The sequence below is a fragment of the Plectrocnemia conspersa genome, unplaced genomic scaffold, assembly GCF_051122295.1.
Source record: "Plectrocnemia conspersa isolate PC_06_02 unplaced genomic scaffold, ASM5112229v1 ptg000013l, whole genome shotgun sequence".
In the NCBI taxonomy this organism is placed as follows: Eukaryota; Metazoa; Arthropoda; class Insecta; order Trichoptera; family Polycentropodidae; genus Plectrocnemia; species Plectrocnemia conspersa.
In genome coordinates, this window is record NW_028277177.1 from 13,107,884 (window position 1) to 13,122,805 (window position 14,922).

The window sequence follows — 14,922 nt, forward strand, 5'->3', positions numbered from 1 at the left end:
GGCGCGAAAGCCAGGCTAGGTACATCCGGTCGCTCATGGGCCGAAACTCCTGAGCCTGATGCGACCGTGGAAGGAGGGCGTGGGCCCATGGACCTTCCACCTTGTAAGTTTTCAGCAAGAGATTACCGGAGGCGGGACTAAACATGAATACGATTGGTCTTGAGATGGCCTTCTTACTTAGACCAGTATTAATGACTCGACACTTGGTTATATCGTCAATTTTACTCAGCTACATACTACATGAACCAGAGACCAGAGAGACTAGCCATTTTTACAACTGCGAGATTCTACGACTCTTCCTCAATAGTCATTGTCATCCTATATTAAAACCTGCATTTTATTGTACATCGATCAATATACATTTTATATTTTTGTGTAATGATCTTTGTATCAAATAGCTCTTCTGACATCTATCTGACTGAAAAGTCTATTCCGAAAGTACATTTCCCCATCTCTACTTCAATAGTAACTATATTGAATATGGATTAAGTTAAATCCATCAATATTTCTAAACTTATTAACCATTCGAGTACTAAGTTAATTTTAACAGCTAGTATACACCTAGGAGTGAGTTAATTTTACGTATTTTTCCAAACTTATTTTTGTTATTACTTATTTATATTGCATTTATAGTTAATTATAAAAAAATCAGTGTTTCTAAACGTTTAATTAATTTGATAGATTTTACTACTTTTTTGTATTACTAAGTTTTATTATTTATTATAACATTTATTTAATATTAAATTGCGTTAATTTATTTTACATATTTTTTTGCTTTTGTGGATTTTTTTTATATGATTTCAGAGGGTCTCAATATTTTTTTATAAAATTAATTTAACATATTTTTTTGTTATATGTTCATTTACGTACTCTTTAATATATAAAAAAATATGTTGTAAATATAATGTTTTTATTTATTATTTCTTCAGTTATATATGTTAATATATAACTATCAGGGGTACCTCAAAATAGTGAAATCTCGACCGCCGTACATGTACGGCGATACCACTCAAAAGGTTAAAAATGTTTTAAAGATATATAAAATAAGATTTAATTCAACATTATGTACTAAGCATTCGAAGAAAAAAATTCTGCTTATGAAATACGTAATTATCTAGTCAAACAATGCAAGTTTATAATAGGAAAATAAATTAATATTTAACTGTGTGAATCTAATATACAAGATTTGCACTTCTGAGAAACGATTAACATGATCACTAAGCCTCAGCAAACACATCAGGTGACTAATGTGTACGCAATTAGTTGGTCTAATAAAATTAGCTACAAATATTGGCGATATAATACTATATAGTCATGCCTTCGTTAGTCAACAATGGCATTCAATTTATGAAAAAAAATCAGCTTTGAGAGATTTGGAAAATTTATGATTCGGTTATTTATGCACCCTTTCATTTTTTGAAGCGGGACCGATTTTTCTATGTTAGCTTTATATACAATTTCAAATCTAACGCTTCGTTTCGTTTCGTTGAACTCATTATTTAGGATCAATGTCAGTTTCTGTATGTGACCAAACTTCAATGCCTATTAATCAATGAAAATAAAATATTTTTATTTTTCTAATCATACATCATAACAAACCTATAATTCGCATTATGCGAAAAAATACAAATATCCTAGTTTATAAGATGTAAAAATGCAGATATCTTAAATTATAAACTATTTAGTGTTATTACTATAACACTAAATAGGTGAATTCAACTTGCATTTTAATGTTAGGTGTCAAAGTTTGAAACATAAGATACTAAAAATTGTCTGAATGTAATATTTAATGTTAAGTGACATAATAAATCTGTCGTAATTGGGTTATAATTTTTGTTGTATTTATTGCATTCAGGAAACGGTGTATAAACCAGATATGACGCAATACAAATATACACAACGTTACAGAGATACGATCGTCGAGTTCAGCAATTACAGCGATTATTAATTGTTATTATAACGTCGCGAGATAAACTCAACGCAGTGGCGCTTAACCTGTAAGCGAATAACGCGAAATAGGGGGTTGTTCCGGTTCTCGGTGTGAAATTCAACAACCGTGACAATTTAATAATTAGGCTTATCAAGGCGTAAATTAAGCGCAAACGAAAATGTACGAGAAGCGTGGGAATCTTGCACATAAGCGAATCTTCGCACAGATTTTCAACGACGTTGTCGCACTTGACCTCTTGGCGTTTTATTATACGTTTCGTTATTCATTTTTTAATCTCGTTAAAATGATAAAAAAAGCGTGAGAGGGGAGCATTACAAAAGGGCGCAAAGTGAAAAAAGCGAGTTCTTATTTAATCCAAGAAAGAAAGTGTCACACTCTTACCCATCACACGTATATGTACATACAGGTGATACGTAGGTCTAAAAATAAGCTAAAGTATCTATCCTGACATATTTCAATATATTTAGACAAAAAATATTAACATATTTTCAATGTCATTATCTTTGTAAGTAATTGCAGAAACCGTTAATGTAAACAATTGTATTTTCTGTTCAGTATTACTTTTAGTATTGATAATACATCAAATCAGAAGAACCAGTGATCTATAAAAATATTAAGAATGAGCAGCGGCGTACAGCAAGTAGAATAACAGTCTACAAAGAATGTCTAATTCCTAACAAAATTATTTTAACAAAAATCCAATTAGATCAGCGAGTAACGCGTGAAGTTTGTCGCGAGTGAAATATTATAATAAATATTAAATTAATGGTTTTCGTTTTATTTTTAAACCTTCAATCAGCAACTTTACAATAAAACTTATATTTTTATTATTCATTGTAAAAATACAGGTCAATTAACAAATTTGTAAATAGTTCTAAGTTTATATTATTTAACTCATATGTGCAAATAATAAAATTAACGTTTATTGATAGATCTGTATATAAAAGCAATAATACAACATTTATGGATTATATCAATACTTTTATGCTTGCACTACACTCTCTGGAAGTTGGTTAAGGTTGGCCAAGGACGGAGAATATAGTGGATTACTTCGGTCGAGTTCGGTTCTGCCCGCTCTAAAATCTCTCGGAAGTTGTCCGAGATTACCGAGAACGGGAAGTAAAGTGGGGATAATTCAGTCGATTTGGCCAGCTTCGAGCGCTTCCGAACATTGCCGGCAAATGGACCGAAGTCAAAGAAAGCAAAGTCGGAGCTGCTCTTTCGAGCGCGAGCGGTGAGATACTTCCCCTTTCGCTCTCTCGCGTGTTAAGTGACGACAGTGAGAGAGATAATGATACAATTTTTTGCAAACTGAGATAGAACGAGTAGCTCGGTTCAATTTCAGTATGCGCATAGGCGTCCTATGGTTAACACGCACGTCGAGCGCTGCATCGTGGGCACGTGGTCAAGTTATAATACTTCAACAGACTCTTACTGACATCTTTGAATATTTTAGGACACCAAAAGGGATTAATTATATGTTTGATAGTATATTCTTCTAACAGATATTGTTATTATACCTTTTTCATATCAATTTAAATAATTAAAAAAATTTTAGTGGTAGTTGATTTTGTTAAAAAAAATCGTCTCGAATATTCTTATTTATTTTCCTAGATCGGTTTATATAAATGTCACACCATAACGCATTCTTATTTAGAATCGATGGCGACAAATTCTAGAATAGTCACAGATGTGGTGTTCGTATTCTGAAGTATTATTTTTATGCCTTATGGCATTTTGCAAAAGCCGACAAAGATTTTGCGTAAATAGAATATTTACGACCGAAAAGTTTTCACTGATATTGTATTAGTGAGTGCCCACACAAACTTTTATAATTATCAGTAGCGTAATTTTATTATTATGACAATTTAAAAATTGCGATTATTTGGCACATTTTTCGATCGCGCGCAAATATGCCAGCTGTACATGACAGCAGCCGCAGTACAGACGTTATTCACATTCGCCGTCCGAACGGCATATGAAATTTGTGGCAGTGTGGCCGCTACTTGGAAGTCGGCGACCTCGGCTGACTTCAGTTGAACTTCGGTTCGGACAACTTCTGGAGGGTAGTGCAAGCATTACAATTAAATGATGTATTATGAATAAATTAATTTTTCTATTATTAATTATTAAAAAAATAATTAAAAATACTATTATACGATATTAGTAATAATATATAATAATAATAATGACCGATAAACATCTGTTTATATACATATATTATAGCTGTATTAACTTTAAATTGGTAAATAATTTAAATTATCATGATAACAAAAGTTATTGGGGGATTTTTAAACGGATGTTTGTATTTACAAAAGTAAGATAACTTTTCAGTCCAAATTTTGTTCGGTTTTGTAAGATACGTACTGATGGTTGACCTTTGAAAAGATAACAAATTTAATTATGAACTTATTATTTTATTAGGATTAAAATTTTTTAAAACCGTAAGTGAAACAATAGTTCCAGGAAAAAATATTATCCGCTTACAATACATGTTTTGAATTGTTTAATACAACAAGCTCTTCTCAATAGCCATAAAATTATCACTAAAAGCAAATTGTTTAAACTAAAGTTTAATTTTAATTAATATGAGCTAAAGCTCATATTAATAAAATTACGGCAGCTTATTTTTTTTATTTTAGTATATTAATTAGAAAAACCACAAAATAAATATTTAATATTATTTGTGATTTTTATTTTTTTCTATATAATCTAGATTTTTGTATGTATTTTTTTTATTTAATATATTTAATACATTATCAAATCTAATCAACCAATAAGTAGTGCGTTTTATAAAATAAAGACACAAGGCGATTTCTGAACTTGGTTGGCAATATCAAATAAAAAAACCCGCTTAAGTTTGCGTGATGTGGCAAAATTTAACAGGTCTCATTTGCAGCTAGACATCTCGAATATCCATCGTAATTTTAAAAAATTGACACTGATTCCGAAAAGTGTAGAACGAAAATTTAATTCAGTTATAGGTATTATTTTAAAGATATTCATATTATTCGGTCTTCAAACCAATTAGCGAACATGATGAGGTATCGATACACCGACGATGTTGATGTAACTATTGGTACTACTGATACGCCGACGCTCACGGACGAGTCCTGCCCCTGATGGCGGTGTAACTATTCCGGTATCGATACTTCGAAAGACTGTTAAGGTACTGATACCTTTAGGATTTGATAGGCTAAATAAAATAACTAGCAACAGCCAATTCAGCAGCGGCTTTAAATGTACATATCTCTACTAGTTAAATACAATACACATGAATATAATTTTATTTATTAAAGTTAAAATATTCCAAAGTATCCTATACCCCCAATAAAATACGATCATATGAAAATTTTCATTTAAAGACGCCTAAGGCGTTGTATGGAGTGGCATGAACGCGTAAAATCTACTAACGCACACCTATACATACACATGCACATAATCAGAGGGACAGCAAACGGAGGGATTTATTGAAAAGACCCTTCCGAGAGTTTAGCAAGCATTTGATGGATTCGTGCCTAACAAAAGACCTGCCAACTGCCGACAATGGGAAGAGAAATATTTGCCGCCCTTCAACAGGTGCCTCCCTTTTCCCTATTCAATAAGTGTAATATTAAAAAATGAAAATATCAATATGTCGGACGTCTCATCTATGCTGGGAATTAAAATAAATATAAAAATATAGGTATATAACGTAAACCATATATAAAATACCAATATAATATATAGCGACGTTCTCATGGGCGTAATAGCGGAAGCAGCAAGATAATGCGAAACTCCAATATATATTTATATAAAACAAACATTTCTTAACGGCTACATTGTTGACGATTCCATTCGAAAGCAGATTTTTTTCTTGCAAATAAATACTTATTTACACAACACTCGAATGTAATGGCGAGGCACAAAAAATAAAACGTCTATTGTTAAACGAAGTGTTAAGCTCGGCGCTAGTATAACGCACAAATATATATATAGTTATTAATATATATTTTTTATATAAATAATATGTGTGACTTACCGTGTGACCCAGAAGCGCCTTTCTTCTGCCTCTTCTTCCTACATTCCTTCTTGTCTTTAATAAGGCCGAGAGCTAAGAGTCGATCGACTATCCGATGTCTGGGTCGTTTTAATGGCATCCTCGGTATTATCATACTCATTGGATCTAAAATAAAGATAATTGTTAATGAGAAATTCGTATTTTTTCGAAGCAAAAAATTGGCGAAGATCGTTTTTAAAATAAGCTGCTTTTTATTAACATATTGGTTGTATTTAGAATACACTTAGTTTGAACCAATATTATTTAAATGCAATTATTTAATATATAATACATACCGTTGCTAGAACTGACTTCTTCCCATATTTTTTTCAGAGTTTCATCTTCTTCTTCCGTGAATTCAACGGGGGGTTTTTCTTTAGCGGCCTTTGCAGCTTGGTGCGTGCTTTTCTTGGTCGGAGCTTTGAATATCAGACCCAGCTCTTTGAGCTTCTTGATAATAGCCCTTCTCGTCTTCGTTTGATCGATCAGCATTTCCTGTATCCAGTCGATGACGTCTAAACAAAACAAAAAATAGCGTATACACGTTAGGCACATTAATATGTATGGTGTTTGTATACATATGCATGACGGGAGATGCGGTATGATAGAAAACGTCAAACAAGAACGATGGATGGATGAGTTCGCGGCTATGAAATACGAACAAAAAAACATAATAAAATACGCGACGATAAATCATTTAGGTAACGTAAAAATAACATAAAACGCGCGAAAGCGACACTTCGTTATTTCTGAGATTTTTTATTGTTGTTGTTGCCGGTGGGATTCTCTTCCGCTTTGCGTTTTATGCGATTTTTCGCATGCGTTTTGTATTCATGGAATAACTGAGATTGTATTGATGATTTATATTTTTGGGCGTTAAAATATAATATATGAGACAATATTATTGATATTTGCAATAACATATAATTCATGTATGTATATAGACAAAAAATATTATTTTTAATAACACCTATTTTAATATTATTAATTGGTCAAGTTCAACCACAGGCACAATTAATTTAGAGATCATTCTAACGATAATTCCAAATAAATAAAAATAAATACGAACACGTCTCGAAAGTAACTCCTAACAATGGAAGAGAGATCTCGGGACTAAGCAATTGCGTTATTATTTTATAGCATATCAGTGAAATCATATCAGAATACATTTTCACTGGTAGATTTTTCATTTTTCTATATGTTTTAATATATACATTTACATATTTATCATTATTTATTTACATATAATGTATACATTTTACATAAAATATGTATTTTTCAGTAAAGATGTATTTTCACTAGTGAAGTCCAAAGATATTTTCATCGGTAGATACATATTTCTACTAGCAAAAATATATTTTAACTGATAGGCGCTGGTGAAATCATATTAAAATGTCTATGATACTCAATTTGCTGTTAAAAATCAAACCGAACCTAATGAAAGTTCTAAGAATAATTATAGTTTTAGAACATTCATTAGTTTAAGTCCGGAATATAAACTAAGCCAAAGTGAAGGAAGTACAGACACGTCGCGTCTCGCATCTCCATAGTTTGTCTACACTTCGATATAACACTATGTTTTAAAAAGATGAAAGCCTCCTTATCGATATTACTACGGATTTTGATATTAGAATATTGATCAAAGGGTATTCAAATCGAATTTTGGTCAATAGGAAAGCGCAAAAAACAATTATCACTTCTCAGAAGTCAAAAATTCACGTCAAAAGCAATAAAATCGTGCCGTCGCCGTCGCAGTGGGAACGCTCGGTAACGAGCGTTCCCACTGCGACGGCGACGGCACGATTTTATTGCTTTTGACGTGGATTTTTGACTTCTGAGAAGGGATAATTGTTTTTTGCGTTCTCCTATTGGTCAAAATTTGATTTAGACGTGCTTCATTTAAATCTCACATATTGTAAGTCGTATTATTATTAAAAAAATATTAATATGAACCATAGATAACACAGCGTTACCACTGCGACACATTTTTATGTACAACATGTGTTTCGAGATCAATGAATTAACTGTTCGCTATGATTTTATTAATTATTATCATAAACTTATTTTACCGTACATATGTTTATTAATTTATAATTTAAACACTATACTCCATTTCTTTTAACAGAGTCACTTTTAGGTCTATCCATTTTGTCATTATTTATAAGTGAAAAAGAGATGACAACTTTGGGTGTACACCCCACCAATTTTCTCTAAAGTACAAGATGCGGATATACGTTCAATACATTTATCATTACTCCTTTCTATATTTAAAACAAATTTAGAAATGTTACTATATTTTTTTATGTTAAAACAGTGAAAGTTATAAGCTATCAAAATCAATACTTTATCAATTGTTATCATTTATGTGTGTATAGCGATAACAATTTTAAGACGTACGTGCGCTGCGAGTGTCGGAAAAACAATTAAGTAGAGTACGCTCGGAATAAGGATTCCGGTTTGTTATTGTGTGCGTGAACTGTGTGGCTCAAAACAATTTCGCTCAGAATATTTAATTTTTTTATTTTAAAAGAAAATATATGTTTATTTAACATACTTACATCTGGGCTAAGTTGGAAATTTCAACGGACAATTAAAAATATATTATATAATCGAAGAAACCAGACATTGATATCATTAATTAAATATTTGCAAAATTCAAAATCTTTCACTAGTCAAAAAAATAATGAAGTCTTTAGATATTCTTCAAAAGCAAAAAGATATAAAATGGGGAAAGAAATTATTCGCAGATTGTTTAATGGCTCGACGACTCTATTAAATCATTAGAATCCATTGAATAAAGTAAAAAATTATCATTGGCGCAACGATAAGAATAATAACTTTTTTAAGCCTTACAGAGAATAGTATAAAAAAACCAACAACGTACGGATTAATGGAAAAATAATTAAAATATTTCGATCCACGGGTAAGAGAACGGATAACTAACAGTTTATATTTGAAGCCTTGATATCAATTAACCCAGATATGCCCAAGAAATTTTGTTCTCTTAAAATTTAATTTATAAATAAAAAACAGTAGCACGAATTTAGTGACCTATCCATGGGACAGTGGGAATATCTGGGATAAACGAATATCAACACAAAATTATTTAAAATTAATCACTAGAGAAGATCGGACTTCTGTGCCACACTGCACTTTAATGACGAATACCAGCGTTGACTAATCAGCGACTGTCCTTAAAAGAGAAAGCGAGACAACGAAGTCCACATTACATCGCTTCTCCCTCTCATATACATGTACACGCACACAATAACAAACCGGCATCCTTATCCCGAGCGTACTCTAGTTGAAACGTATATGATAACTTTGTTCCTATACTGTTAGAAAAACGAGGTAAGCCTCAAAGTGACTCTGTTATATAAAACGAAGTATATGTTCGCCTATTAGTGTCCAAAAGCTTTCTGTTCTACACTAAAAAATCACAAATACCATTAAAAACTATTTTTTTTTTTAAATATAACTTTTTTATATTTTAATTAAATTCTAATTAATAAAATGTAGATTGGTCACAAAAAGTAGGATTAGCATGCTATTTCAAAATCAGAATAAAAAATATAAATGTCATTTTCTAATATAATTGAGTGAAAATATGGATTAAAATGTAACGAATATTTTTTTATTGCATCTCATCAGCTGGATGATTTTAGACCTCCGAATCAGTACTTACAAATAGTCATAAGCAAATCAATTTTCATTGACATTATTTATAAAGTTTAGTGCATTTAAAAATTTATTACTAATTAGATTTAAGCATTAAATTGACATGGCTTTTCTTCATCGATGAAAAAAATTAAACGAATAAATCGATAAATTGTCTGCAATTCTTCTCTAAAAAAATCGCAAATTGCATTGCGTTCAATACGTTTCAGCAGCCGAGCACTCTTTAATAAACCCCTAAAAAATCGTATGTTCCAAAGGAAGAATTTATTAAAAAAAATGCAAAGGAATCTATTTATTGCATACTTAACATTTTTCCCCGTTGCTCCCGGTGTCCTCGTTTCTGTATCGGTAATTTTTATTAGTCCCGGACGTACTGTAAAACTTATGTCGGCTAGGGGTGCTCTCAGAGAAAAATCGTAGATATTTATGGCGCTTGTGTATCTTTCGATCGGACCGTGACTTATACGGGTCCATAAAAATCAAGGATAATCACAACGACTAGGAATAACGGAGGCGTAAAAAAGTTTTTATGGTGCGGCCTATGTTGAACGCAGTGCCGAGTCATAAAAGGGGAAAATTCAGTTGATTTTGCAGCATTTCAATAAGAGAAACGCATAAATGTTGAGTTTTTATGCTCTAGGAAATGAAAATACATAATGTGATATATTTTCTTACCCTTTTCAGTCGAAGGATTAGTCTGATTTTCCATGTACAAAACCCGCAGCTCATTCTCTTGCTCATCAGTCCATGAGGCTCCTTTAGTATTCCTGATTTTGATAAAAACATTCTATGTCATATGTATGTACATATGTAAATATATAGAGTGCTCCAATATAATATTTCATTCGTTCTGTCAAACATTTTCGATAATTGTCATTTAGAGCAGAGTAGTTAAAGCCAGTAAACAATTCATTAATTGGGTGCTAGCGAGTACTAAAATGCTACATAGTAGTTTTATTAGATCACTCTCTATACATATAAGTATAATAATAAATACTTGTGTCCTTCTTCGTCGTAGCCATTCTCAATTTGGTAAGCCTCCGTAGTCGTCTTCCAAAACAACAACTCCATAAACACTTTAGGATTTTTTTCTGCAATCTCCGTAAACTTGCGTATAATAAAGAGGGCGAATTTCTGCAACTCCTAGCACCAGAAAATCAATTTCCAGATTAATATATGCGGGCGTAAGACCGTCGTAAATATTTTCTGGGTTTACGCCGGGTTGGGGGAAATCGACATAATTTAATGGAACGCGACTATAAAGCCCAATATTGAGGGTTTTAGGATGATTGGTAAAATTTCTATATCGCCGAATAACTCACCTTGTGAAAGTCGAGCTTTGACGTCAGGAGCTTTTGGAAAGCCCTAAAGAGGGACACCTGGAAAAACATCGAGGGATACTTGCAGTCCCAGGCGATCCTGTGCATAATTTTCAGCACGCAATGGTTCGTGTAAATGCTGTTTCTCTCGTATTGTTCCATTTGAAGGCAGCAGGCTTTTATAATTTTCGGATTGACGAATCTATTAAATTAAGATAAATTTATTAAAATTGCTTTAATGAGAATTAATATTGCTCTCGGAGCGGGACATTATAGGACAAACGACCCGACGAAAGGGTTTAATGTGCGTATTCAGGAAGAGTTATAACGTTAGGGTTACGGAACTATGTGGATAATTTATGCGTTTAATGTTCATAAACAAAGGATAATAAATACCTATTAAAGAAGTCGACGAAACTGAAATCGGATTCGGCAATGTGGGATATGCCTCTATCTTCTTCCTCCTCTTCATCATCTAAAATAAATGTATTAATAATTTTATTAAGAATAAGCTCGATGAATTAGTTTAAAATTACGCACTTTCTTCGTCCTCTTCTACTTCTGGCAATTCTTCAGGTTTTTCGGATAAATCTGAAAGCAAAAATAATAATGGTTTATTAACTTACATAAAAAATTAATACAATAAAAATATAATGACATTTAGTTTAAGCATAGACTTTTGTATTAAATAAACATAAATAAAATGGAAACAGTTTTTTCTAATCTAATATAGACATCCATAAAAAATAATAAAATTATTAAATTTGTATACAAACGTCAGAGGACAAAATTACTCGTTTATCGTGACTCAGAATTTATAGTACTGCTATAAAAAGTCACTGTACTCAAAAAAGGTACTTGAGTTTAAATACTTTCATTACTGTGTACTAGTACTACTAATGTAATAATTAAATTCAACCATTAAAAGCAAAAAAATATATAAAACTATTTAGATTGTAGACATCGACCAAGACTACCTTTTTTATTTTCGATGATATAGTTGTTGCAACTTGTAAATAAATAAAAAATAGCCTAAAATATACCTAATGTAAATAAAGTACCATTTGAGTAGTAATAAGAGCCTCCCGTTTAACTATTCGTTATTTTAATATAGTACAACTATTCGTCAAGTATTTGTTTATATTTTTAAATTAAAAATTTCTCAAAACACGTAAAATCGATTACTTCTTAAAATACAGTTATGTATGATTTTTTAAGCCTTTATTTATTACAACAACGCAAGTAGTTATTTTTATTTGATTTACTGCTTCATAATCTATAATTCAATTGTGCACTTTTTGCGAAATGTATCTTTATCTTAACGATATTTTTAGCGGCCATTGCAACAGCAATTGATCACTATCAAAATAATAAACATAAAAAAAGTTTTAATTGCCGAAATTCCAGAAATTACTCATATTTTTGAGTTAATATGTAGTGTGGCTGTGAATTTTTCCAATTACTGGTATTGAATTTTTTATCTCTTTTGAAGCAATACAATTGATTTTAACTTTGTTATTTGTAGTCTTTTTGACAAAAGGTATATTTGAAGTAAACTGATTTAAAGTTTAAAATACATAATTTTAAGATTAAAACTATTAGTTTTGATGCTGTAACTGTATTTTTCCATTCTTCACTATTTTAAGAATCAATTCGATTATTCGAATATTTTATCATTTACAATTTAATATTTAAATAGTAAATCATAAAATTAAATACATAAATAATAATACCGGCTGTTGATTATTTGGTAGTTCAATTCCACATCTGCTGATTCTGTAGATATTTAGATTGTTCGAATATTTAAACAAACATCCTAAAATCAATTTTCCATTGAATCAAATGTTAAATCGCAAGTTTTATTAAATAGTTAATGTTAGTACCTTTAAAAACAAGCAAGTGTAAATTTTTTCAATGCTTTCTCTGAGCTTAGACAAACGAAAAAAGACACATTTAGAACCATAAGCATGTATAGTCTAACTCCGCTTCTCTAATCTACAATCTCTTTAATAAAGCACGAGTATTTCTCCCGGGTGGACTTATATAAACGAAACCACTGACTTCAAAATATCACGAATAACAAGAACTATTAATTGAGTGAGAAAATATTTATTATTTTGACGCGTGTTTAAACGAGAGTATCGACGATTAAAATATATTTTTATTATATTTTATATTATTTTTACAAACAAAAATAACATTTTTTACCTTAATAAAAATGTTTAATAAAATTACTGTAAATAATGATAAGATACGCTATGTTGCGCAACCCTTGTGAAACATTTAGCTAATTACCACCACGCTACAGTCGTAAAATCCCCTCAAACGACCAACACACTATCGATAATGGCATGAAGAAGGCTTCGAATAGAGGCAAAGCGAAAGCTATCCGAAGTGCATTCTGCGATGGGGAGTAGAGCAGATAACGAAAGTCGCTAATAAGACTCGCTTATCCCGACAAGAGGTCTGCAGGTATAATTAAAGGCGTCTGCATTCGCTGTAAGCTCGGCACGTATAAGCTCGGATCGCAGCTTTCGACTGGAGAGTTCTCTTAAGAATTCTGAGAGAAGATGAGATGAAACGGTAACGATTACAGTGACCCTTCGTACAATTTTCGAAATAATATTTTATTTAAATCTTTCAGAAAATCAACGGGGTTTATATAATGTTTATTAAATTAATATGATTAAAAACAAATAACATGATTTAATAATTTACCGGCGTAAATGTTTTCTCAACTAATTCATTATATATTCAATCTGATATTGTACGTTGCTTTTGGAATGTAAATATCAGGTAGATTCACATATGCAGATTTGCATTGCGTATATTGTCAATTTCCGATGAGCGACATCCAATCAAACGTGCAAAAAATATTGAAAAAAGCTTGATGAAAAATGAACTAAAAACACATTGATCGTTCAATATTTTCTGTTCATTTTCGTAATGGAACATTTTAGGAAATTTAAAACTATGTTTAAATATATTTATTAGTATCAAGATTTATTTAATACTAGATTTACGAAATCCGTTTCTAATTTATATTGTTTTTATTTGTATGAGATATTATTTTTTCTGGGTTTTTTTACTACTTTTTATATTTAAAATGCAAATATATTAACACTATTTTTATTTTTGAGAATCTATTAACTACATACCTATTTTTTACGACACCCATAAAATTGATTTATACCGGTAAATCTAGAGTTAAAAAATATTTATTAGAACAGTTGGAGTTACGTGGAATTATTAAGTAATTTTCACAACAATCGATATATTTATATAAATGTAGTAAAGAATATAACGTTCCAGTCGATTATAGTTATACTTCAGAAAAGTATTTCTGCATTGGTTTATTTTCTATTTCAGTCAGTGGAATAAAATGTAATTTTTAACAGAGAAATGAACGGAGATTGATAAATTACGTATGTAACAAGCCCTAGAACTCGGTAGATCCGGGATAAACGAAGCATTCTATGAAAATTTCCTGACTAGACGAATAAAGTTTTCCTAATTTAACTAGGGATCGGTTGAGCGCATGAACGACAAGCGATGCAACGCGAATTTCGATTTTGTTCGCAGAATTTAGTTAACTTGTAACCTGCATACTACAGGAACATATATCTAAAGCACAACCAAACGCTCAACGAGTATTATACAGGTTGTCTTTAAAGTTATTATTAATAAAAGTTTATTATCTAGAAATTAAATAAATTTAAAAAAATGTTATAATGCAAATTGTAATACGAATTCATAAATAATCACAATAACTTTTGCAACTTAATTTTATTTACTTTCAGAATTATATTAGTGGCAACAAATATGCAGGGACAAATCCTTATTATAAAATGAAAATCAAGAAAGGTAGGAGAGAAAGTAATAACGGAATAGCGTAGTCCGTAACGCCTCAGACTAGTAACTCTGAGGTTGCGGGT

General features: G+C 31.1%; 1 protein-coding gene across 3 annotated transcripts in view; it reads right to left on the bottom strand.

Moving 5' to 3' along the window:
• timeout (circadian regulator timeout) overlaps positions 1-14,922 on the bottom strand; it is a 293,936-nt gene that overhangs the window by 8,464 nt on the left and 270,550 nt on the right. For all 3 annotated transcript variants that reach the window (XM_088202679.1, XM_088202680.1, XM_088202681.1), the window contains 7 exons: positions 11,528-11,578; positions 11,384-11,462; positions 10,991-11,189; positions 10,666-10,811; positions 10,344-10,435; positions 6,287-6,505; positions 5,973-6,116 (listed from right to left, as the gene is read on the bottom strand). In XM_088202679.1, the coding sequence (XP_088058805.1) occupies positions 5,973-6,116; positions 6,287-6,505; positions 10,344-10,435; positions 10,666-10,811; positions 10,991-11,189; positions 11,384-11,462; positions 11,528-11,578 (930 nt within the window). The remainder of the gene's footprint in view (positions 1-5,972; positions 6,117-6,286; positions 6,506-10,343; positions 10,436-10,665; positions 10,812-10,990; positions 11,190-11,383; positions 11,463-11,527; positions 11,579-14,922) is intronic.